General features: G+C 40.1%; 1 protein-coding gene across 4 annotated transcripts in view; it reads right to left on the bottom strand.

The window, feature by feature from the left end:
• SPATA17 (spermatogenesis associated 17) overlaps positions 1-25,275 on the bottom strand; it is a 173,153-nt gene that overhangs the window by 28,881 nt on the left and 118,997 nt on the right. For all 4 annotated transcript variants that reach the window (XM_030557504.1, XM_030557502.1, XM_030557505.1 and 1 more), the window contains exon 9: positions 14,320-14,455. In XM_030557504.1, the coding sequence (XP_030413364.1) occupies positions 14,320-14,455 (136 nt within the window). The remainder of the gene's footprint in view (positions 1-14,319; positions 14,456-25,275) is intronic.

Raw genomic sequence — 25,275 nt, forward strand, 5'->3', positions numbered from 1 at the left:
CAACACAGTAGGAGGAACGGGTGAGAAGATGTAGTTGTAGCTGAAGGAGGTTTCTTTTTTGAACATCTTGGTCTCTTGGGCAGGGCTTCAGATGGTGTACAATCTGTCAAATAGAGGTATGATTCCCACTAAATCTCCTTTTATTTACAGGAGAGTAGTTTCTAGAAATCACAGCGTGGCTCTCAAGTCCACCGTGTGGAAAGATATATCTGTCAAGTCTGCAAAAAGCTTGTGACCATCAAAAGGGAAGTCTTCAAAAGTACTCTGAAGCTCTTGTGGAAAGCCCAACACTTCTAGCCAATATGCTCTTCTCATGACCATTGCACTGGAAATAGGCTATGCTGCAGTATCTGCCACATACAAGGAGGCCTGGTGCGATGTCTTTGCCAGGAGCTGATCTTTTTGTAAATTGGACCTAAACTGGTCCAGATATTCTTCAGGGAGATGCTCAGTAAAAGAATTGAGTTTGTTATAATTTAAATAGTCGTATTTGATCATGAGTGCCTGATAATTTGCTCTTCTGAACTGAAGTGTAGTTGCAGTATAGGATTTATGGCCAAAAAGATCAAGCCTCTTGTGTTCCTTACTGACTTTGAGTTATGCTGTCTGCCTTGTTCATTAGCGGCCTCCACTATTAGGAAAAAAATTGAAACTCCAGTTCCCTAGCAGGAACATAATACTTTTTATCCACCCTCTTGCAGGTAAGTGGTATGGTAATGAAGTTTGCCAGACCATCTTAGTGGGCTCCATAAAAGCTTCATTAACTGGAAGGGCAATCTTTATAGATATCTAAATGTGGAAAATATCTAGGAGTTTATGGTGGGCTTCCAGAACCTCCTCTAAGGGAATCTGCAGCATGTCAGCAATCCATTTCATCAGTTTCTGAAACCGCCTCCTGAAGCCATCTGCCACAGAAGGTGGTGGAGACAACAACTTCAAGCAGTGAGGAGCAAATATTAGTAAAAGGTGTCATATCTTTATTAGTCCATGCCTCTTGCTCCTCAAAGGTCTCTTCTCTGGCATAGGTGGAAAGGGGTTTGAGCAAAATTGGCTCTTCTTTGTTCCCTCCAGTGTTGCAAGGTCCTCAGTGTAACTTGTTAATGATAGAACACCCACTGGTCCCAACAAGGCCACTGAGGGGGCTCAGATGGCATAGGTAGAGACAGCCATCTATTTTCCTTCTATGTGTGTGTCATTTGAAGTCTATCCTCCTGTAATATGTCAATATAGGAGTGAGAGAGGGAAAGATTCTAGACTAGACAGCGGAACCTGCACCCAAATTTGAGTCCTCTTCCACATAGTCTAAGGGGGGAGATAGCTGTATGGTTTGCAGAATAGATGAGCGCAAGTGTGGTACTCTTGGTCAGTGTTTCTCAACAACCAGTCTGTGGACCGGCACTGGTCCCTGAGATCTCCCAGACAGATTAAGAAGGCAGCGAGCTGGTTCCTGGAATCAAAAAGTTTGAGAAACACTGTTCTAGGTGATAGAGGGCTTGGTGATTGAGAGAATCTTGACATTGACAAATCCCCCAGTTAATAAAGGAGACTCCAGCTCAGAAGATATTATCAGATTATCAGGGTACCTTAACTCTCACTGTATCAACAGTATCAAAGTTTGAGCTGAATGGGAACCTTTGGAGGATGGCTTTGGTACTGATATAGCTGGTGCTGAGTGTTTGGTATGGGAGTGAGTTGGCTCTGGTTTCCTCAGTACTGTAGCTAGATGAGCGGTCTTTGGTACCAGTGATTTTATTTTTATCAGTACCAAGTGTTATTCACGGATAGGCTTGGTCTTTTCAACCCTGTCTCTGTCGTTCTGGGTACAGGTATCTGAACTTGGTGCCAAGTCTCTCTTAGATGACTGACTCCTTTTCACCTTTGTGTACTGGCCTCACTTGGAGCCTGCATAGAGCTCATCTTTGGACCTAAGGGCTCCGTAGCCTTCTTCTGAGATGGTGACTAGGAGCTTCTTGGAGATTTACTCCTTACCTCCATATACTTAGAGGCAGATGAAGAGGAAGACTTTGGTACTATAGATGTACTTGGTGCTGTGGCACCGCCTACCTCGCTTCTGGTCTCTGGTGACTAGCTGTACTGGGAGATCTATGTACAGAGTGTCCTCTGCTCATGGATCCTAAGCTGGACATAACGCTTGCTCCATCATTAGGAGTTTAAACTTAATTTCTCTATTTTGGGGGGGATCCACCCTTGAAGAAAGTGAGATCTTGCGCTCACTGGAGATACAAGTATCACTCAGATAGTAAAGGCACTGGAGAATCTGACACTTATTAGAATAGCCTCATGACAGGAGAAGTACCCCTTGAGTGCTGGGGCATCTACCATTCCCAGGGAAAAACTAATGAAAATTTAACCCTTAGAAGGGGAAATCTCCTAACTATATACCTATATGAATAACATTTTTAAGAAAGAAAAGAAAAACAAAGGGAACTGTTGTTCCCACAACTATAACACTATAAGGTAAGTAAATATAGGTAACTATCTGACAAAAAAAGCTGACTATTAGAGAAATGGCACACAGTAGATTCTGTCTCAGGCCAAATGCGGATGAGAAGGAACTGGGCATGGGGCAAAGGGCATGGGGAAGTGTGGGGTGCATGCATGGGCCAAATGAACACTGCTACCAGAAATTTCTGATCAAAGTCACAGAGTGCAGGTGTATCCTCAAGTGGAGCACCCACAGAGACACTACTTGAAGAACACTTGATACTTGTAGTCAAATATTATATCATTGATGTTATAGTGTTCAGAAAAATGCAATATACTAGATGTGTTAGCACAAATTTAATTTATGATTTTTAATATAAATAAAAATAGCTTTTAATAAAGCTAAAATTCTTTTCCTTTCTGATGTGATGTTGATGTGCATGTGTGCAGTAGTCTCCACAACCTCTTATACAAACACAAGTAATTATAGCACCAAGCGCACAAATATTTATTTCATTTTTAAGGTGGATAATGCACAGACTAAATTATATTCTCCAATGTGCATGTTGGAGGACAGAATTTAGTCCTATGTATTTTTTAACATCTATGCAGAACTCCCAAAGAAATATTGTATAGTAGAATGCCAATGCAGTAAATCAAAATTTTATAAATGAACAGGAACTGGGAATGTTTAAAAATTGTGATATGTTATTTTGTTCATTGACAGGCTAGTAGCTGTATGAGTTATATTGTAAAGCTTCCCATACATCTCTGAAGACGTCAGTTTTGACTAAAGTGTTCAAATTCTTTAAATAGTAAGACATTTTGGTCTTCCTGCTGCCAAAGGCTTGGACATCTGCAAAAACTTCAAATCATGCCAAACTATGTTGAATGATATATGGAGGACTGTAATCCACTAGGAAATAAACTAAGACCAACACATTCATTTCATTTAAGTCCTTTGGTGGGATTTGAACCATCTAGCCCACAAACCATGTCTCATGTGATTGCAGTATATAGCCAATCCACAGGAATAATGATTCATATACATATACGTGTATATGCTTTATTGCTACCTTTAGCTGGATTAAAAGCAATATATCAAATTTTATATTTGTGCTCCTTTTATTAGCTTTCTACCACTTGATCAGCTGATAGAGGCAATAATGAAATGTTTTTTATAAACTAGAGTTTGTAAGTCCTGTCCTGAGAATGTAATATTTCAAAAAATAGCCTAAGCTTTGGGGAAAAAACCAATTACAGAAACAGTATTAAAAATGCCAAGCACTGGGCAGAAGCAATTCTGGATCAGTTTAAAAAAGTGATTGATGAAACTCTAATCTGAGCTGAAGGAACAGTTTCACGACAAGCTGTGACCATTCCATACACTTCATTAGCCGCCATAATTAGCCTGGTGTTTCAATTTGTTAGAACTGGTGGGGACAATTTTACTCAGAATGCAAACATCAAAAAACAGGGTCCCTCAGACTTCAGAAGAGGCTGATGAGAGGCTTTTCTAGTCTTTGTTAACTAAAAGATTAATTACAGCTGATGGGAGGCAGTACTCTGATTGTCACTCTGTCTATGTGCATTACTTTTAGCATTAGAAGAAAGACATGGTTGACATTGCACTGCTCAATCAAGCAGCTTCACATAAGGGTACAAAGTCTGTTTTAATATGCAGAGCTTTTTATTGTTTGATTGACTTGTTCTTTGTTTTTTTTAGGTCTGAGTCTCTCACACCTATGTAGTATTACTAACAAAACAGCAGGACGCACAGTGGCTGGTATACAGTGGCATTTAACACTAAGGTATCATTCTTTCATATAACTACATCTCAGAGATCTGAACACGCCTCAAAGCTTTCTGCCAGGAATTATTATTTGTTTCCTTCCTAATGGCCAAAATGTAGAGCCCTTCCCAAACAGATTGATTGTAGAAAACAATGCTGCTAAAAGTATCGTAACCCCTTTTCCAAGCTGCCTAATTGTTCTAAGTAAAATCAGTCTCTTTTCTACTTAATTCCACTTAACTATTCCGATTCTTCGCTGCTTTGCCTCTTTTGTAGCCATTTAAACCTGTGTAAAGTGGGTTTAGTACAAGACCTTCTCGCTCATTTACACTGGTGGTAACAATGACTACATAATGCATAAGACAGTGGAGATGCCTTTTTGCAGACTCATGCAAACAGAAACTCTGAGGTAAATGGTCTTATATCTATCAAGGTGGATTTCATATAACGTGAGCTGGTTTAAGTTTCTTCTCATTAACACCAGTTTAACTTTATTGATGTCTATGGAGTTACTCTTAAATTACTGAAGTGTAAATGGGAACAGAATGAGGTCCTTAGTGCCCAGTAAAACAGTAACAACAAATTTGCCCCAAAGAACTGGTACTATTTATAGATTGTAAGTGGGCCTGCAAACCCACACTCATGCAACTAGATACTCTGAGGTAAGGGGAGGATGAGCTTATATTTGGTGTATGTTCTTCTAATCTATAAAGAATAAATATTGTTACTAATGAGAGTTAAATCATAAAAATATTTAAGCACAGTGCAGCAGCATCATAGAGTTGGTTCTCTCTTGGGACAATATTTACTATTATACTTTGCCATAAGGTCAGGATGTGAGTGAGGACTCTCAAGATTGCACTACAAAGCCAGAGAGTGTGCTGGCGAATCAGACCCTGAGTTTTTAAGCCCACAGTCAATTCTGAAGTTGAAGATAGGATACAGTAAATCCATAATGAAATAATATTTCTCATCCCTCTGGAAACTGGGTAACAACTTTCTCCTGGAAAATTCCTTCTTGAAAACAGGTGTCAGGCTTTTTGCCTATGATATTGTATGAATCATGGGAGAGCTCCTTATCTCTTATAAAGTGGTGCATCTCTATTGAAGTTAATGGAGCTAAACTGTGATTTACACCATCTGGGGATCTGACCCTGTATCCTGAATGCATTTCATTGCACTACATTAATGACAACTATATATACCATGTATTTCCTACACAGCTCAAAAGAGCTTTTTCACTTCTTTCATTTCATTTCTATTTGCTTCAGAATATAATGACAGACTAATGTCCTCTAAGACAATCTAGGCTTGAATCTGCAGCCACAGTGTATGCAGAACTCTCACAGACTTCAGAATAGAGCTAGGTTGACTTTAATGAAAATGTGACTTAAACTGATTTTAGTGGGAACATCACACATGGGGCAGCTACAGGAATGAGCTCTGAATTTTCAAGAATACTGATTAATTAATGCAAAACTGCACAGAAAATTCCATACAGATTTGCATATTCCCCTTGTCAGGTAAGAAGAACTGTTGTTCCAACAGATTGAAAATCATTAAGCTAGTGAATGCCCAGTTCTAACTGTATTTATTTATTTGCTTGTTTATTTATGGTTTATTTAATCTTCTTTTTAGGTGAAACTTCATCAACCAGTACAACTCCCAATTCAGTTGATAACCTTCCATTAAAAACCTGGAAGCATTTACTTTTCTGGAGTGCTGGAACGATTACAGGGTATACACTATTTCCAAAGTAATTCTGTTTAAACAAGAGCTTTATAACATCTAAGTAATTTGCATAAGAATAATTATTTGGGAAGTTAAAACATCCCTGCCCCTCAAGCTGTACTATAAGAAATGATGGACAAAGTTTGCTCTTATAAAAATACATGATTTTCTTTCTATGCCACTAACATGCAAGTTGCATTACTAAATGAAGAAGGTAGACAAAGCAAGACATTTATCATCCTACAGACGAATGACACTGGATTGCTAGTTAGACAGTATAATAAGTACCATCTAATTTTCTCTTTAGAATCAATTTATTCCTCAAAGCCCTGGATCATCATCAAGGGACTGCATTTTCCCGCTGAGAAATTACAGAACTCAAAATCAGTTTTTATAAAATGTTCCACTAGTTGCTGACAAACCCTTTGCAAATAACCACTAGAGTGGATTTGATTAGAAAAGTGGTGACAGTATCTTTTCTCATGCAAATAACTTTACTAAATGACTTGAATCTTCCCAGTCACTACTTTGTATTATTCTTTCTTATTATTTTCTTAGAGTCAACAGTAACCTTCAACAGAAAATTGTTCCAGGCTTTCTTTTTAACCTTTCAGTTGTTCACATTGTCTTTTCTACACTTGGTTAAGTAATATCCTGAGATACATTTTGTGGATTTTAATTTGCCTCACAGTTTTAACCTTCCTTATGCACCTACAAAAATAACTTGACAGACAGACTATGGTTAATAATCTGGTTATCAGTCCATCATTTACATTACAGAATTTACTAAGAGCAGCATTTTCAAAGGCAGCCCCAGTAGGATGACCTCTAGATCTTCTCAGAAAGGAAAATCTATAACTCAAGAACATTTTCCCATGGGAACTTTAGTACCATTTGACTTAATGAAATCAGTGACATAGTGGTCTTCAAGAGAAAGCATATTTCAGTAAACATGATGTAGATTTCCAACCAGAAATCTGGGAAATCTCTGTTTATGCAAACTGTCAAGTATGTAAACCAATTATGGCAATTGTTTTCGCCTCTGACTGAATGATGCAACATATGGTAATGAGAGAGAGTAAATTACCTTGTTACTTATTGCTAACATTCAGCGTATCTTTCGTGGTATTTCATGAGGATTGCTGTGACATTTTTCTGCCTTTTAAATATATGGTACACAAAAGCATATTACAGTATTTACTAAAAGGAAATACTATAACAGAAAGTTATGTACTAAGTAATGTATAAATCAAATTGACAGACTGCTTTGTGTGTTAACCCAATAAGATTGACAAGATTTTATATTGCACTTCTCTTTAAGATACTTAAACCATTGGTAGTGGCTTTAAACCTTAGGTCCAGATCTAAGGCTGTAGCCAAGATGCACATGGCACAGGTCAGGAGAGGAATGCAAAAGTAGCTTTAAGGCAGTTTTATGTTTCCCTGATCCTGGGACCATTTGCGTACTAGGCTGGTCCCTGGCATAAATCAAAGCTTCCAAAGGGCTGCTTTATTTTATGCTAGCTGTCCAGGGTCCCAAGGGCTGGGGATTGTGGGTGTATAGATAGTTGGTGCTCCTCTTGTGCTAATGGCTAGAGGTGTGGGTATCACAGGAGCTGCTTAGGCAAGGGGAAACTTAAAAGTAACTGTTAAACTAGGGTGCATCAGAGGGTTTGACTCACAATACTTATTTTGAAGGATAACATACAGCAGACAAAAATGTGGTCTGCAGTGACTGTGAAAGATGGCTTTTCATAAATATCACAGACTTTACAACCACAGGGCCAGAACCTTTGGTTTTGACTGAGCTGTGGTCAGGGCAAGAGGAAGAAAGGGGCGGTAAGATCTTTGGGCCAGTTAAGGACTAATTAAGTCCAATGCATAACTTGGAGCAGCTGAAGGGATGCTCTAAATTACACAAGTAATAATGGTCCCACAGGGATCTGTTCTTGGCTCAATATCATTTAACATTTTTTAATATTTTTAACATTTAACATTGCCGATGACATGAAAATTGAGGGAGTGGGAAATAATGAAGAGGAGAGAACACTGATTCAGTGCTTTTTAGATCACTTGTTAAACTGAATACAAGAAAATACGCATTTTAATATGTCTACATGTAAATGTGTACATCTGGGAACAAAGAATGTAGGCCATACTTATAGGATGGAGAACTCTATCCTGGGAAGAAAAAGATTTGGGGGTCACAGAGGGTAATCAGCTGAACATCAGCTTCCAGTGCAATATTGTGGCCAAAAGGTTTAATTTGATCCTTGGATGCATAAACAGGGGAATCTCAAGTAGGAAGAGAGATTATTTTATCTCTGCATTTGTCACTGGTGCAACTGCTGCTGGAATACTGTGTAGAGAACAAATCCCAGTTCACTGGATCAATGCATGAGGAACTCTGCATCGGGGATGCTCAGAGTGATTTTCTTCCTGAGTCCCCTCCTGCAAGCTTTTCTGTGGCAATCCAATCAATGCTCAAGAGTTTGTTCTACAGCATGGTGCGGTGCCTAGCAAAAACGCCAGGATATTAGGACAAAGAATTTGCTTTTAAAAATCAAATGTAATCCTGGTGTAAACAAGTGTCATTACATACACTACGATATACATACACATGTATACATATTATACAAACTCACATCGGCAGTACAAATACAATTTTATTTGGGTATGTGTGTGTATATATATATATGTATTTTGAGTATACATGTGTGCGTATATATATTTAGTTAGTGTATGCTTTTGTTCACATACTTGTGCATTTTTTTACAAGCTCAGGTGAATGCAATCATTATCATGGAAAATATAAAAAAAAAAGATCTTGTCTCTGATGAATTGTTAATGACTCTATCTACCCTGGCAAAATTTGGATCTGTAGCTCTACACCGATGGCAAAAACGATGGAAGCTGTAGTGTATACAATGCACAGGAATACTTACCACATGCTCTGCAGGTTACACAACACAGTGATAAAAATGCCTCTGTCTTGTCTACAATACAGCTTCCAGTGCTGCAACTGTCTGTGGAGCTGTACTGGTGGTGAATTACATATCCTGTTTTTTCCTAGCATAGGCAATGCCATAGCAATCAGAAACACTTTTAATTTGATATTTAATTAATGCAGGCTGTACTCATAAGATATTTCCCCTTGAAAATATCTAATTATTTAATTATTTGCTGTTATTAATGGAATGAAACCATTCAAAACAAACAGCTAGAGTAGCTGTTTTGCAGCAAGCTTATAATCATAAATTCATATATGTAGAAACTTTTCTAAAATTATATTAAGCTGGCCTGTTGAACTTGAAAGGCATATTTTATCCCAATCAATGCATAAAAGTAAAATTATCTGTAACTGAGGCATGTTTCTCTGCTGTACAGTTCAGCTGTAATGATCCTCACACACTGCACTTGCACATCAATTATGATAATCATAATCACGGTCGTTAAGCCGAATGTTCATTATTATCAGGATGCTGGTGACAGCAGATTCAATCATCGGGTGCAATGGGCAGGCAGTCACAGTCCCACCCAAGTTTCTGCAGACAGCGTTGTGCCACATTAAGTCTATGATGTGTTCCACATCCCACTCGATTCCAAAAGCTGTAGACGGTAAAGGTCAACTTTATGTTCTGTGCAATATGCTTAGGTTCTCTAAATTAATTCTTTGGAGTACTTGGATATTTTATGCTTTGTAGATAATAAAATTGTATTTAGGGCCAAAATGCATGTGCAAATAATGAAACAGTGCTGCAGCCATGTTGTAATTCACCTATAATAAGGCATATGAGGAAAGATTCTGTCAACAAGGAACGTCTTAAAATGTCACTTCCTGAATTTCCCAAACAAGGAAAACATTAAATGATGCCATTAAAGTCAGTTGTCTAAAATGCATATGCAAACTAACTCCAATTTGGATTAAAAGCTGTAGGATAGCATTTCTGCTTCAGTAAATATGAACATGTGAGTGTTTTGACAACCAAAAAATTATAGTTACTATATTGATTCCCAGACTATCCAACTACATGAGACCTATCATTATAGATTAAACTCATGGTGATTGGTAGGTTCTTAATATAAAACTGCATACTTAATATAAATACTGACTAAGAGACTTCAAAGCATTTGCAAATAAATAAAAATAAAAAATAACTGAAAACAAAAAAATATAAGGCTTTAGAAGTGTGCTGTTAAAAAGCATGTTGTGAATTATTTATCAGTTTTTACAAAGGTGGAAACAAAAATCAAATAGTTATAACAGTTGTAATATTTCTCTTTACCTATTTGTATGCTTTCAACAAAAAATGTAAATACCACACTATTTTTTCCCTGTCTTTGAAATGGTCATAGAGTATGATAACAGTTTGGAGATCATTACTAAGTAGAAATAAAATTATTAAGTTCTCACATTCACTAACAGCTGCTATGATATTTTGAGAAAGGATGTGCTATACCCCATCTTGTTTATTCAAGAGGAAATATAGTAAACCAATATTCACCCTAATTGTTTATTCTTTCCTCAATAGGATATCAAGTAGTTATATAGTCAGATTCTAATCTTTTTGTGATTTTTTTTAAAGTAACAGTGTACACAAACATGTGTATAAGTCTGAGCAATTTATAATTAAATATGGTGTACCCATAAAACACAAGGAAACTAGATTTTTAACAGATAATTTGGAACAGGCTCAAAATATTTTCCATTAACACTTGAAGAGGCAATTCACCATCAAGGTGATTTCTTGGGAGGACTTGGTATAACAATTTGTAGGCTTGCCCTGTCATTGGTGATCACATTTCAAGAAAAATAGTATTTTTCCCTCTCCAGTGCACTGCTGCAGTGATAGGCTGAATGCACATCCTAGCAGGGCTATCATCCTTATATTCGGATTGTCATATAAAGTGTGTTTATATACAAAGTTTGATACATTCCAAGTAGGAAAATCAATTAAGTGCTAAGAAGAAGTAACAGATTCTGAGATGAAAGATTCTTAGACTTTCAACAGCATGAAGGTGTTTTCCATTTTGTTAAGCGTCTTTCATAGCATTTCCTGCTTATATGATTATCTTGTGTACAGTATAGTTATGCACAACATAATATATATCCAAGAAATAAATTTGTAGATCACTTAAAGTGGTGATTAAAAAGAAAGAGTTCCTCTTTTAAAGGTAGTGATTATGAAAATCTGATCTTGGGCCTTTTTTGAGAGGGCCTCTTTCCCTAAAGAAGTGGTGAGGAATGGAGTTTTTAGACTCTTTCCTGATGATAATGACCAGTAAAAGCAGCAGGTAGGTCAAGAAACTGCTCTTCTTTTCTATTAGCTCTCTGTTTTTGTAAGTGCCTCCTAATTGAAGCTTCATATTGATTTAGAATCAGTAGTTGGAAGGCTAGATGTCATATTGGGTTAATGGATATAGCTGTTCACCTCTAGAGATTTAGGTTGAAAACTGTCTAAGATCACATGTAAAAATGAGTTTAGTGGTCTCAGCTAAGTTTCTAGCTTATATGATGTATATTACCAAGAAATGCCCAGGATTGGAAAAGCAGAATTGCTGCTGGTCTGACTTGAGAAATATCAGCAAAAAATGTTTGGAGAAGCTTTTCTATAACCTACTTACACTATGCCTGCTGGCTTCAAACAATGCTACCTGTATCTCATTTTGTTTTAACTAAATCCAGACCCCCCCCCCTTTTTTTTTTTTTTTTTTTGTAAAAGATGTTGATTACTGATTACTCTCGCCCCTTGCTCCACCAATATGGCCACCAGGTGCCCGTTATCTACCGGGTAATGAGCGTTGGGGTAGGGCGGAGGTTCGATCACTGGATGCCCTGGGGGGGTTGTCAAGTGCCCACGGGTAGCGACGGAGAGCACGCAAGCAATCACTCTTAGTGTTTAAGAGAATAAGGGTTTATTAAATGAATCACAGATAATGATAAGGGAGAACACGATCAGTTACATCTGGGGCTTACAACACACTACCAAAGCAAATAATACAAATACTGCAATTACAAATAAAAGCTGGCCCTGGTATTTTTCTAAGTCCCAATAGTTATCTAAATCATTCCAGGGGTTAGTAGAAGTGATATTGGTGCTATTAGTAATCATAAGTGCAGCAACTAATTTCCCTAAATAAATTGTGAGGCTTAACTGATCCCCCTTGCTTTCAAGATTTCCTGGTCAACGGGTTTCCCCTAGCAGGAATCTTGGGGCGGCTGGAATCAGTCTTTGCCTCTTATCTATCAGTACAGAATACTTAACAGCTAATTATACTTACACATACAAACCACAACAGTTTCATTACGGCCGGCAACCGGTTAGGCTTCAGGAAACGTGTGAGCCGAGAGAGCCTGCAGGGTGATCAGGCCTGGATACGGTTTCGACAGGAATTCGGGGGCTCTCCGCCCGTCCCCGGGAGGGGACCGGCAATATATAGTAAATTTGTCGTCATAGTTTGTGATAAGCCAATTGGGGGGTCGCGAGTGGCATATGCCCATACAAGGGAGGCAGACGGGCCCTAACATCTCTACCCAGGAAGCAACCGTCGCGAGGGGAACTGTGTCTCTTCAGGCTGGCTGACCACAAGGCTGCTTTTCCTGTTGCAAGTTCTGCTTTCAGAGCAGCTACGTGACCAGTGGCAGTTCTGAGGGCTGGGGGAAAAATCCGTTGGGGGGTGGAGGCCGGAGCACCCGTAGTCTGGCCCTGGGGCCCCACTTGGGGGTCTAACAAAAGAAAGTTCAATTATTGGCCTATGTGCATTTAACTGCAATGCAGTTTAATAAAAATCATTATGTTAAAATTCCAGAGTCTTAATCTGCTGACTGTAAAAGTGTAAAAGTTGGGAAAAGAACTGCTTTTTGCTTATTAATGATCTTAATTTCCAAATCAGACATCTGGTGGAAAACACAAAAACTAATATTGATGTGAGGAGCCTTATTTAAAAAATCAAGAATTCATTTTTCCTTTTTACTGTCTCCCTTATGTTCCGTACCAAGTTGAAATGTTTGTAAGTATTACTGTTTTAAAACTGGAGCGATGGCAGGGGAGAAAGAGCAAGCATATCCTTAACGGACTGAAGACTAGCTAGCTACAGTATTATCACTGTAGTCAAAAGAGGAATATGATTCTTTCTTTAGAGAAGCTTTGCTGGAGTAGAGGAGAAAAGCAATAAAAAAAATTCTGGGTTCTTTACACTTAGCAACATATTGACATAGGAAACAGATTTTGTAGGCTTGGATGTACACTTACAGGGAAAACATGCTTGAAAAGTGTGATTAAACATATCTTAATACTGTTACCACTGACACTATTTAAAGAGCTGATATGAACATGGTATCTATACTGTTAAAACATTTAAAAAGAAAAAAAATTCTAATTCATTTTAATTGCATCCTCACTGACCCTCTAAACTGTGTAAATGTCCAGAAGACCGATTCTCCTCATTCAGGGTACAAAGAAGTCCCATTGACAGAATCAGGCCATGGTTTAGCAGGAATTGGTTTGTGATAACTTTGTTTTCTTTCATCCACTTTAACCTAAGTCCACTGGGAGATTACATAAATTCAGAATCCTTTGCTTCCCAAAACTGACAAGAACTTACAAAACCGCCAAGAAGCAATTGTTCAATTGTCTTTTTTCCATTTCATGCTTTGTGACCGATGCTCTACATGACTGAAGCTTTTAAGCTTTTGACATCCCATCCTGTATTGAATTCCTTCCACTGAACTTATATATATATACTGTTAAAAGTTTTGAGAAACATCACATCCTATTGTGTTAGGAATTAGAAAGACTTGAGATTTTTTTTACAAATTAGAGAATGATGAAAATATCTATGGAAACTATAGCTCTTTGCTCATTTTTAAAACTGAGCAGAAAATGGAAGAAGAAAAGCATTTGTTAATATTTCAAATTTTTGTTGAGATTTTCAGTAGTATTCACTTAGGTGTTTCATATTTATTCTTCTACCAGATCAGAAAAAGCAGTACATGAAACAGGATATCTTTTGCACATATTGCAGGTAATGTGGTATTTATCAGAAGCATATTCCCCCCAATAATTGTAGGCCCTTATTCCATAAAGTGTGAAGCACTGGCTGAGAGGTGCTGAGTGTCCTTAACCTCAATTGACTTCAAAGAGAGTTGAAAAAGCTCCATATCTTGTAGAATCTGACCTTTAAAGATTAAAGCCATTATACTACTTGAAGTCCTGAATCAATGCCCATCAGAGTTATTGGAAATGTTCCCATTGAATTCAATGAACTTTGGACCAGGCCCAATGCTTTCTGATTTTCATAAAATAACAATCTAGAAAACTATCACTTTGCTGAATATTACAGTGACTCACCTTGTTTGCTACCCATTTCTCATGATGTTCTTCTCGGAAATGTTTGATTCCATAAGTCATTTGGCCATATTTACTTGATGTATGAATTAATGGGTCATATTCCTGGTTTTTATGACATGAAGAAAATGGCAAAAATCTGAAAGATAAAAACATTCGCATATTTATTACTACACTGCTATGGTTGCAGTAGGTAGTATTTTAAATCAGAGGTATAAATGCTGTGAGATATGAGCAGAACATATACCCAACAAACTTTCCACTAACGTGTTCATGTCCTCCTCTCAATGTTGCAATAGAGCTAATGCATTTTCTCAACCAGGCTCTTCACTTTTTGAAAGAAGTGGTGCCACATTAGAGAATCATACAGTTATGATATGATGGAATGTAAACTTTTATGTGAAGTTGTAACTGTGGTTCATTTGCATAACCAGGTGATTGCTTGGAGGTTTACCAGCCACTGTATTTAAACTGTAGCTAATTTTAGAAATTACATCCCAAACTCTGAGGGCCCAATTCAGCTACTCTTACTCACTCTAAGTAGTAACATGCTACACTAATAATCACATTAATTACAATGTATTTGTAGACCATAGATTAAAAAAATGTCTGTTGCTTTTGATAAAATCACCAATGATGTACCTTAATCACAAGAGTGCTTAATTGTATTGAACAGTAATAGTTAAGGGCATAATTCTGCCACCATTAATAATATTGAGGGGAACTCCCTGATAGGGGACCCATGCTGCCAGTGCCTGGGGCTACAAGGGGCACAAGTCTGACACGGAGGGAGAGGGCTTTAATATAGTTGTCCCTAACCTCCCACGGGCATTTGCAGGTTTTCTAGATAGGTCCCACAGTCCGTTGCGCAAAGGCATGTGGAAAGGGACACCTCACAAAGATTTCCTATTCCTAAATCCCCTGCCATACATTTCATCATAGGAGCAGATGATCTGGTTCAGATTTATCACATTTTAATATAGATTAAAATCCTGTGAGATATGCCATTGCTGGTGTTCTGAAAAGCAGCAGATATTCTTTATTCTATGTTATGGTAGTTAATTGATTAGATTGCTAGAATTAAAAGCACGTGTTTCAGATGTTTAGAACATTATTTTGCCTGAGCTGTCATGAAGATAGTATAGCTAATTTTAAAAATTTGAAAAGAAAGTTGGAAGCTTATGAGAAGGCCACAGTCCCCATGAGATTTAGGTTGTTAAAACAAGGAGTTCGATAAAGTGGGGATGTGACCAACTTGTCTCAGCAGCACCTCCTCATGACCGAGCAGGGCACAATGCACCCCGCTGTGGGTCCCCAACAGTTGGGTGTTGCCCCTCACAGATCCAGTGCTGGGCTTCCTTAATCTTCTGGCTATTGTACATCTGAGTCCTACCCCTTCTGGGGTGTTAAAGTCCAAAACAAAAAAAAAGGAAAACAGTAAACTTATAAATTAGGGTTGTCCATGGATTTGTCAGCAGGACCCCAACGTATTGGTCCAGGCTTGTCTCTGTGCAACTAGCTCCTTTTTATCAGCCTTCCTGGGCCTATTCATTCCATCCACTAAATGGTTCATCCATAAAATGAGCTGCCTCAGGCTCTAGGCTGAAATGAGGATTACCTCATCAAGGAAGTAGCAGAGCCCAGCTCTCCTTACTGGTCAGTCCTGAACTGGACTAGGTCTCCTTTTCACTCCCGCCTTCACTCCTGACATTGGCTAAAGGTGTAGTGAGGTGGGGTCAGTTGCGTCCACAGGCTCTCCTTAGACTTCTCATTGCCAGGGTGGGGCCTGTCTGCCCCCTCACACAGCCTTCCCTCCACTGCCAGTTCCCCTCCCTCACCAGCTCCCCTCCATCCTGAAACAAAAAGTCTGCATTTCAATCAGCAGTCTCTGGATCTGAAATGAGAAGGGCTGGAAGGACAGGTACCATCTCATGAATCAGGGTCTGGTGTCTTTCTGTGAATAGGATGAACTTATTGCTAGAAGGTAATATGTGAGTGCCTCCATGGCCCATTTCACAACTAAGCCCTCTTTTTCTTTACTATAATGGTGAGTAGGCTTTTTCTCTTGGGAACAGTTTTTGGCTTAGGTAGAGGACAGGATATGAATTAGCAGGGAGTGTTGTAGGAAAGACATGAGAAGTAATTCTTCTGCTCTACTTTGCTTTGCTTAGGCCTCAACTGGAGTATTGTGTCCAGTTCTGGGTGCCACATTTCAGGAAGGATGTTGACAAATTGGAGAGAGTCAGGAGAAGAGCAACAAAAATGATTGAAGGTCTAGAAAACATGACCTATGAGGGAAGATTGAAAAAAATGGGTTTGTTTAGTCGGGAAAAGAGAAGACTGAGAGGGGACATGTTTTCAAGTATTTAAAAGGTTTTCAAGTATGTAAAAGGTTGTTACAAGGAGGAGGAAGAAAAATTGTTTTTCTTAACCTCTGAGGATTGGACAAGAAGCAATGGGCTTAAATTGCAGCAATGAGGTTTAGGCTGGATATTAGGAAAAACTTCCTGTCAGGGCAGTTCAGCACTGGAATAAATTGCCTAGGGAGCTTGTGGAATCTCCATCATTGGAGACTTTTAAGAGCAGGTTAGATAATTAGTGCTGCCATGAGTGCAGGGGACTGGACTAGATGACCTCTCAAGATCCCTTTCAGATATATGATTCTGTGTCCTGCTGTTGATTTCCTGGGACAAGACTGCTCCCAATCTGACTTTGGAGGGATCAGTCTGTAGAAGAAATTCCTTGTTGAAACCTGGGCTGTATGAGGTGAACTCTCTGCAGAGGTGAGCATTTAGGAACTGAAAGGATTTCTCACAGCCTTCCATTCTGTGAGAAAGCCAACAGATCTTTTTTGAGCTCCTGTCTTTGGGCAGATTGATGAGGGAGGCCACAATGGATAAGAATCCCCGGTACAAACCAGCAGTAGTATCCTGCCATTCCCAGAAACCTGTGCACCTGCTTCTTTGAAGTTATAGTAGGGCAGGTCCTAAAGGCCTGGACCTTGTCCACCAGAGGCTGTACCTGACTCTTCACCAAGGTATACCTCAGGTAGGTTGTCTCATCTTTGCGTATGCCACATTTGGCAGGGTTTGCCATTAGTCTGGCACTGGAATACAGCAGCTATCTGTGTCAGGTGATCCTCCCAGTGCCAGCTATTAATCACAACATCACTGAGGTAGGCAGTGGCACAACTATTGTGGGGCTGGAAAACGATCCATTAACCATTCAAAAGTTGCTGGAGCCTTTTGTAAGCCAAATGGCATAGTCCAGAACTGATAAAGCCAAAAGGATGGCAAAACCCATTTTCCGCCAAGACTTTGGCATGAATGGAATTTGCCAGTATCCTTTGGTAAGATCCAGGGTGGTAATATTTGGCCCAGCTGGTCTAGCAGCTCATGAACACACAGCATGTATTATGCATCAATTTTTGATATGGCATTGACTCTTCTAACGTCAGAGTAAAATCAGGTGGTCCCATCTGGCTTAGGGACCAATGCTATTGGACTTCTCCAGTCACTACAGGATTCCTAAAGTCCTTCTTTATTGGTATTTACTGATTTTTCTTTGAAAAATTCCTGGGTTTTTTAAAAAAGCCAATTTTGGGTTTAACCAATTTTAACCTGGATTTTGGCCATTTTTCATAGAGGAAGTGAACAGAGCCATACTGAAGGGCCGGCAGTGGGAGCAGGGGGCTCTGTCTGGCAATGGAGCCAGTGCTCATAGGTTGAAACATTTCACTCCCATCCTGACTCCATCCCTACAGCGTGGTCCCGTCCGTTCACTTTGTGTAGTGAAGGAGTGAGATGGGCAAGTAGCTGGATCCTAACAGTTGAGACTGCCCACTGCTGCAGAAGGCTGCACTCTGTGAGAACTGGCTCTCTTGCCGGACAGACTCCCCTCTCCACCCAGCCCTTCAGCACAAGAGTGGTCTTAGCTGCTGGCTCTTTGCCCATCTTGCTCCCCCACTGCAGGGACCTGGCTCTTTGCCCATCTTGCTCCCCCACTGCAGCTGGACAAAGCCTGCAGTGGGAAGAGGATGGGGCTGTGCTGGGATCCAGGGAGGCTCTGTCTGGCAGGGAAAAAAGCACTTACAGGTGCAGCTTTCTGTTCCCCTCATGGCTCTGGTCCTTCAGCATGCCCATTTGCTTCCTTTGCATGGGGATGGGAGGAGTAAGCCAGAGAGAGGGTGGAAGGCTTCCTCAGCTGCCACTTGGTGAGTGCCCCCTCCTTGGCCTCTGTGAGTACTGGGCACCTTTCCTCCCTGGCCCCTGTGAGTACCGGGCACCCCTCCACACACACACACAGACACACACACACACACTACCCTTCATTTTCTGTTTATACCAATTTTCTTCTGCTTTTAAACTTTTAATAAATCCCAATATAGTTCCAGGAAATTAAAAATAAAATAAATAACTGAAAAAAGGGCTTTAGGGATTCCTAAATTTCTCTCACGGTCCAACATAGATTGTAATTTTTGCTTCATGGGTTCACTCATCTTCTGAGAAAGTGGCCGCAGCTTTTCCTTTCCTTCCTTCAACATCCAAACTGAGCCAGGACACCATGTGAGATGGGTTCGTCCAGATGGGGTGGAAAGTACTGTTGGGTAGGCAGTGATCAACTGTTGAGCTTGGACCCTCTGCTCTGGTATGAAGTTGCCCACAGTACAGACCATCCCGAGTCCTGAGATATTGGCTGTCTGCAACCCTAACTCTGATTCCAGAGAAAAGGGAGCTATAAATAGGCCTTCCATGGCTTCAGGAAATTGGTATGGTTGGTTTATTTGGTTTGTCTTTTGTCCAGCTGCCTGATTTTGTAATTCATTGTCCCTACCTGGCAGACAATCATGTAAGGGCTCTGCCAATTGGCCAACAGTTTTGACTTCAAGCTAGGGAACAATGAGAGTACCTGGTCTCCAGGTCTGAACATTTGGAGGAGAGTCCCTTTATTATATGTTGTTTCTTGGGCACTCTGGAAATAGGAGATTCTCCCTGTTGAAGATGCCTATAGCTGCTAGCCTATTGTGAAGGGAGAGGATGTATTGTACCACACTGTCAGCCCCACTGGTCTGTTCATCCTACATTTCTTGTATTAAGTCCAGAATCCCACTGCAATTGCCTCCCATTCAACAGTTCAAACAGGGAGAAGCCTGTAGATGACTGCGGCACCTCCCACACAACAAATGGGAGGGCAGTAGGGAGGTAACTGGTTCCAGTGTTGGGTGTCTGGGGCAAAAAAATTTTAACATGTCTTTTAGTGTCCCATTGAAACATTCTACCAAAGCATCCGTTTGGGACAGAAGTTCAGAGGGACTTAATCTTCAGAAATCAGCACAATTCTATTAGTACCTGGGACATAAAATTGGTTTCTTGGTCCATTAGAATCTCCTGAGGCACCCCTACCTGCACAAAGATCATCATTAGCTTGGCTGAGATGGCTTTGGTGTTTGTGAAACATCATGGCATGGCCTCAGGATATCTGGTAGTGTAATCCACAGTTGCCAAGATATATTGATACCTGCCCCAAGCATGTCCATTCTGATCCTCTCAAATGGTATGCCAACCTGGGGAGTCTTCACCAACTCCCCAGCTGAAGGTTGTTGACACTTCGAGGAAAAGCCATAGCAGTCCGGAAACTCCTTATATATCCCTGGCCAGAAAAACTGGGCCAGGATCGAGGCTATGGATTTTTTTCTAGCCCAGGTGTCCAGCAAACTGTATTGCATGGACAAAATACAAGATTTCTCTGTAGTGGGATCAGGGCACCAGGAGTTGGGCTCTGATCTCCTCTGTTCAGTGATATTTTTCTAACAGTACAACCACTCATTCTGGGTTTCAAACTGGAGGGATATCTCAGCTTGCTGGGGGGTCCATTATCTCCCCATTAACAACAACCATCTGTGCGTACACCAAGCTCAAAGTCTCATCTTCCTTTGCTCTTCAATAAAGCTGGAGAACCTAGTCAGGCTCTCAAATTCAGGTAAAGGGGTAACCTCTAACTCTAGATGGGACCTGGGTTCTAAAGAAGTATCTAGCTGCTTGGAACTCCCCTTATCCAGCTCGGCTATATCTCCTATAGCAACGAGGCCTGCTTGATCCCAAACAGTCATCTGTGAGGATACTGGTAACAGAGTCTTCACGTTCTAAGAGGATCCCAAGAACTCCTTCAAGAGGTCCCCTGAGGTTCCCACTCTCAGATAATAATGACTAGGTAGGCGTGAGAGGCAGCCAGACTGACCATTAGTGGTCATGTATATTCAGCAGTTAGCTGAATTAGGGTGCGAGTATATGGCTTTATGCCTTCATGCACTGTAAGTAGATGGTGCCCCAGGGAGGTCGTGGAACAGATTTCCTCACAAGGGTTTGGCTGCACCCTGAGTTCAGTAGGCCCATTATGTCTGTCCCATTTACTTTAACTGGGATGGTTGGTTTAGCTGAGCCTGGCTATTATGCTCAAGCCTCTGTAGTCCAGACTTGCTCATAACTGTATTTCATAAACAGGCAGTCCTTGTACCAGTGTCTGAGGCAGCGACGTGAAAAACAGACATCCATCCAAGGTTTTGCTGCTGGTAACAGATCCTCCCCCACTCCCTGGGTGGACCCTTCTGAGTGGGTCCTCCCTGTTCCTGAACCCAGGATTTTCCCTTTTTGAGATCAGTGTGAGTCAGAGGATTCTTGAGCTGGGTCCCAGCCAGGCTGCTGCAGTTCCTTGGTCCAAGTTGTCCATGACCCCATGGCTTCCTAGACTTCCTCAATCCGGGTGGGGCTCTTCAGGACTCTGACTTTGGCTCCACGGTGTCTCTCTCTGACTGTCACTGTAGCAGTCCTAAATGCCATATATTTATTCAATAGCTGGATGGTGTCGCCCATTGTCATGGGCCAGTGACATAGAACCCAATCTTTTCCCCTGGTGGGAAAATCAGCATTATTTGTTCAAGCAAAATGATTTCTGCTACTTGAATCCCCATCTCTGTCTGAAATATGAGTCACTGCCAACATGTCTTGCAATTTCTGTGCCACCATGCGGGAATGGGGCACCTGGAGGATATCAGTTCTCCAAAATCAATGAAGGAACATTTTCTGTAAGATAACCAGTATGTCAAAATGATTGCTTTGACTTGTACATAATCTTGTGATGTCACTGAGTCTAATCCACATTAGGCTGCTTGCATTGTCTGGTCAAGTACCACCTGCTCAAGTGTTTTGAGAAAGGTCTCTGCATCATCTTCAGGTCCCATCTCTGGTAGTTTTCTGGTACTGGGGCTCTTGCCAGATCTGTGCCAGTAGGCCCAGTCATTGTGGATGGCCACAGTATGGTCACAATCTGCTGCATTTGCTTTTATTGCAGCTGGGCAGCTACATCCCAGATCAGCTGCTACTGCTTGATGGTCACCTGCTGGAGGAGTTGCTATTGCTGCTGTTGGCACTGAGCACTCTGCTTGGCCACCCAGTAGTTACTCCACATCCATACTACGGAAGAGGAATTTTTTTCTGGGATTTGGGAGGTGGTGGTTGTTGGGTTTTTGTTTTTTAAGTCCTGACCTGCTCCCTTCCACAGGAGCAAGAGTGTGCCTCCATTCAATATCAAATTTGTAACCAGGTTGTCGCAGTGGCACCCCTTTGTACTCTGGCAAGGGCACTATTTAGCCTGCTGCGAGTCTCAGATGGTCAGGTGCCACTCCTTACAAGTCCGATATTTTGGTGCCTTAGCCTTCTTGCCCTTTCTCGGGCTTTTAGAGTCCAAAACAAAAAAGGGAAAACAGTGAAGCTAAAAATCAAGGTCATTTATGGATTCATCAATAGGATCCCACCCTACTGCTCCATACTTGTCTCCCTGTGTTTTGTTCCTTTATATTGAATCCTAGTCATCCTATCCTCCAAATAGCTCATCTAGGTAACCGGCTGCCTCAGGCTCTGGACTGGAACCAGGCTTCTCTCATTTAGGAAGTGGCAAAGCTCTGCTCTCCATACTGGTCAGCCCATCACATGGCAGTAAAACTATTACTTCTGTCTATGGAGTGCTAAATGTGTTTTTTAAAATCATTTATTGGGGGAAATCAATATTTTAGCAACTGTAAATTTTATCAATGAACCTCCCAGCCACTCTCCCCTTCAGAAAAATAAAGTTTGAGTATCTCACTATTAACATTAATTTATCCCATCCAGCATCCCAACAAATGTTATATAAAATTAACAAAACAAAAACACAGAGGTACCAAAGTTTTGAATAATACAAAGCTACAGAAGTATGTGTACACTCATGGGACAGGTAGCTCTCATATAAGACAGATTATGGTACTTGTAATGCTAATTTGCACATGGGATGGACATCACACGCACAAAAAATTAATGTGGCCCCAGTGTCCCAGAGTATACACAGAAGGTGCTGAGAGCCGGCTGCTCCATTTACAGTTTTTTTATCACTTCTGAATTGCATTTTAATAGTACATTTTTCTTTTGTTCAGACATGAAAGAAAATTGGCTTTCTCAGGGGATTGGATGGCTGAGAAGACAAAGCTAGCAGTTTAGGGATTTTCCCATATATGCATGGAATTTAGTTTAGCCATAACATTCATAATTCAGTATGAATACAGTCTCTGTAAAGCCTATATACTAGACAGATTTTAAAAATTTGTAAAATACCATTTATTGAGAAAAGTGGAAGATAAACTCAATGAAAATGATTATGTTCACAGTTTACGATCTTAAGTTATAACCAAATATAGTTATATACAAATCCATATATAGTTATACACAGATCTTTTAAAAGAACATGGTTTCAATTTAGATCACTGTTCAAATCTTGCCTTTTATTTTATTTTTTTCTCAAATAGTCTCTCAGAATAAGCCAAATTCTATGTATCTTGATTTAGAGATCAAACAATATTCTTATTATGTAAGAAATGATACATAATAGAACATGTATGTGGTTTAGTATCATAAATGCATATTTCATGTGCTGTGTTCTACTGAATATCTTAAACCAGATAAGTGTACACATATATTTTTATGTGTGACATTAAGTGCACACTCTGGATTATGTCTCTCTACTTGGAAATGATTAATAACATATTTATTAGTTTTTGAGTAATAATAATAGACTTTAAAAATTGTAGATAGATAGAATGGCATAAAACAAACTGTTGCTTTCATTATGTCCCCAATTCTGCAGTCAAATCCATGAGGATGGCTCCTTACGCCTATGTCGATCAGAATGTAGAATGATCTATATTTGCAAAATTGAAGTCCTCTTACATCCAGCAAGAATCTCTGATATTCATTGTATATTCATTTCAATAAAGAATGTGTTTTAAAAATACTATATATTAGTATTAAAATAGAGTAGAATAACTAGAATATGCCATGGGAATCATACAAAGAATATTCTACCTTCATAGCAGAACTTCAGAACAAACAAGTATAACAAACAGCAATAATATTGCAATATAGACTGAAGTAGAGATTTGTAGCTTCACGTATATGTTTGACACAGCTTCTCTCAAAATTAGCAATAATGTATATTCTGAACTAAGTAGAATAGGGGAGGGGTTATAGAAGAAAAGGAAAACATCCAGAGAAAATTAAATCCAGACAGAGATATCAATGTTGTTAGTTAATGGCACAAGTTTAGACTTAATAGGTCTATTCAAGCAAAGATCTGAAGAGCTCATTCTGGCAGATTTCTAACATCTGGGTCCCAGCCTCCTAGGATGACTATGGTGGAACTCCACAAGCTCTTGAAGGTTTTTGATGGCTAAAGACAGTGGTAGCAGGATGGAGCAGGAGCCAGCTCCTCTCCTGGCAATCATTTGCTCCATGTTGCTGACTGAGAGAGAACTGAAGGCTTCCCAAATAAATAAGGCAATAATTAAAAATGAAATATTATTGCTCAAAAACTCAACTAAGGGATATTCCAAAAGAAACAAAAACTCTAGGGTATGGTGGGAGAATTTTGACCAAAAAGTTTGCCCTCCTAGAGGCAAAATTCTAGCAATGATACTTTGTAAATGCACTGAGTACCAGGTTCCTACCTTGCAGAGATGACTTTGACTGTCCCATTACCATCAAAGGCTATCCACACTTGGTGTTGTGTTGGATCTATGCTGTGGCACAGATGGTGGGGTTTTAGTTTGTTTGTTTCTTTGTTTACGCTCTTGTCCTTGAGAAGACAGTTGAGTAGGATAGGGGCCTTTTTCCATAGCACAGCCAGGCCTTAGGTCGTGATGCCCTGGTAATCTATGATTCTGAGTGCTGCAGCCACAAATTGATCATCTTGATGGCCAGATAAATGCCAGCACTGTAGCTCAAAGTAGTGGAATGCAGTAACATGACAGTGGCCAGTCTTCCCTCGTGGGGATATCCCCAGAGAGGATTTTTTATTAACTGTCTTTAAGGCATATTTAGCTTTGAGGCACCCTTTTCAGCAGCCAACACAAAATAGGGTGAAATAGCATGGGAACAGTCATGACTGGACACACGCAATCCTGCCTCAGATAACTCCTCAGTGGCGCACCTACAGATTCCTGAACATGTCCTAGCCAACTTCCTTAAAAATTCCTTTTCTTTCTCCCTTCATACTGCTCCTCTCTCTACTCCAGTGGTTCCCAAACTGGGGTTTGTGAAATTTTACAGGGGGGTTTCGGGGGAAAAAATTCCCTCATGGTGGACAGAGCTGTCCCCAGGAACCCCAGGCAGCACAAGGCCAGCAGCCCGGAGCCCCTGGACTTCTAAGAGCTAAGCAGATCAAAGCAAGCTTACCTATCACATTGAGGAGATTTAAACTTCAAGACTTATAAGAAATGGAAAGAGAAGTGGATATTCTTTGCTGTTTTTAAAATTAAATAGACAGCTTAAAATTATTATGAAGAACAAGTTTAAGCTTTGTAGTAATGTGCGTTTTCTGCCTGGACTGCTCAAGACCTGAATGCTTGTGTAGGAGGAACTCTTTGAGTTGGCTTCT

Source organism: Gopherus evgoodei, chromosome 3 (genome assembly GCF_007399415.2).
Source record: "Gopherus evgoodei ecotype Sinaloan lineage chromosome 3, rGopEvg1_v1.p, whole genome shotgun sequence".
Taxonomy (NCBI): Eukaryota; Metazoa; Chordata; order Testudines; family Testudinidae; genus Gopherus; species Gopherus evgoodei.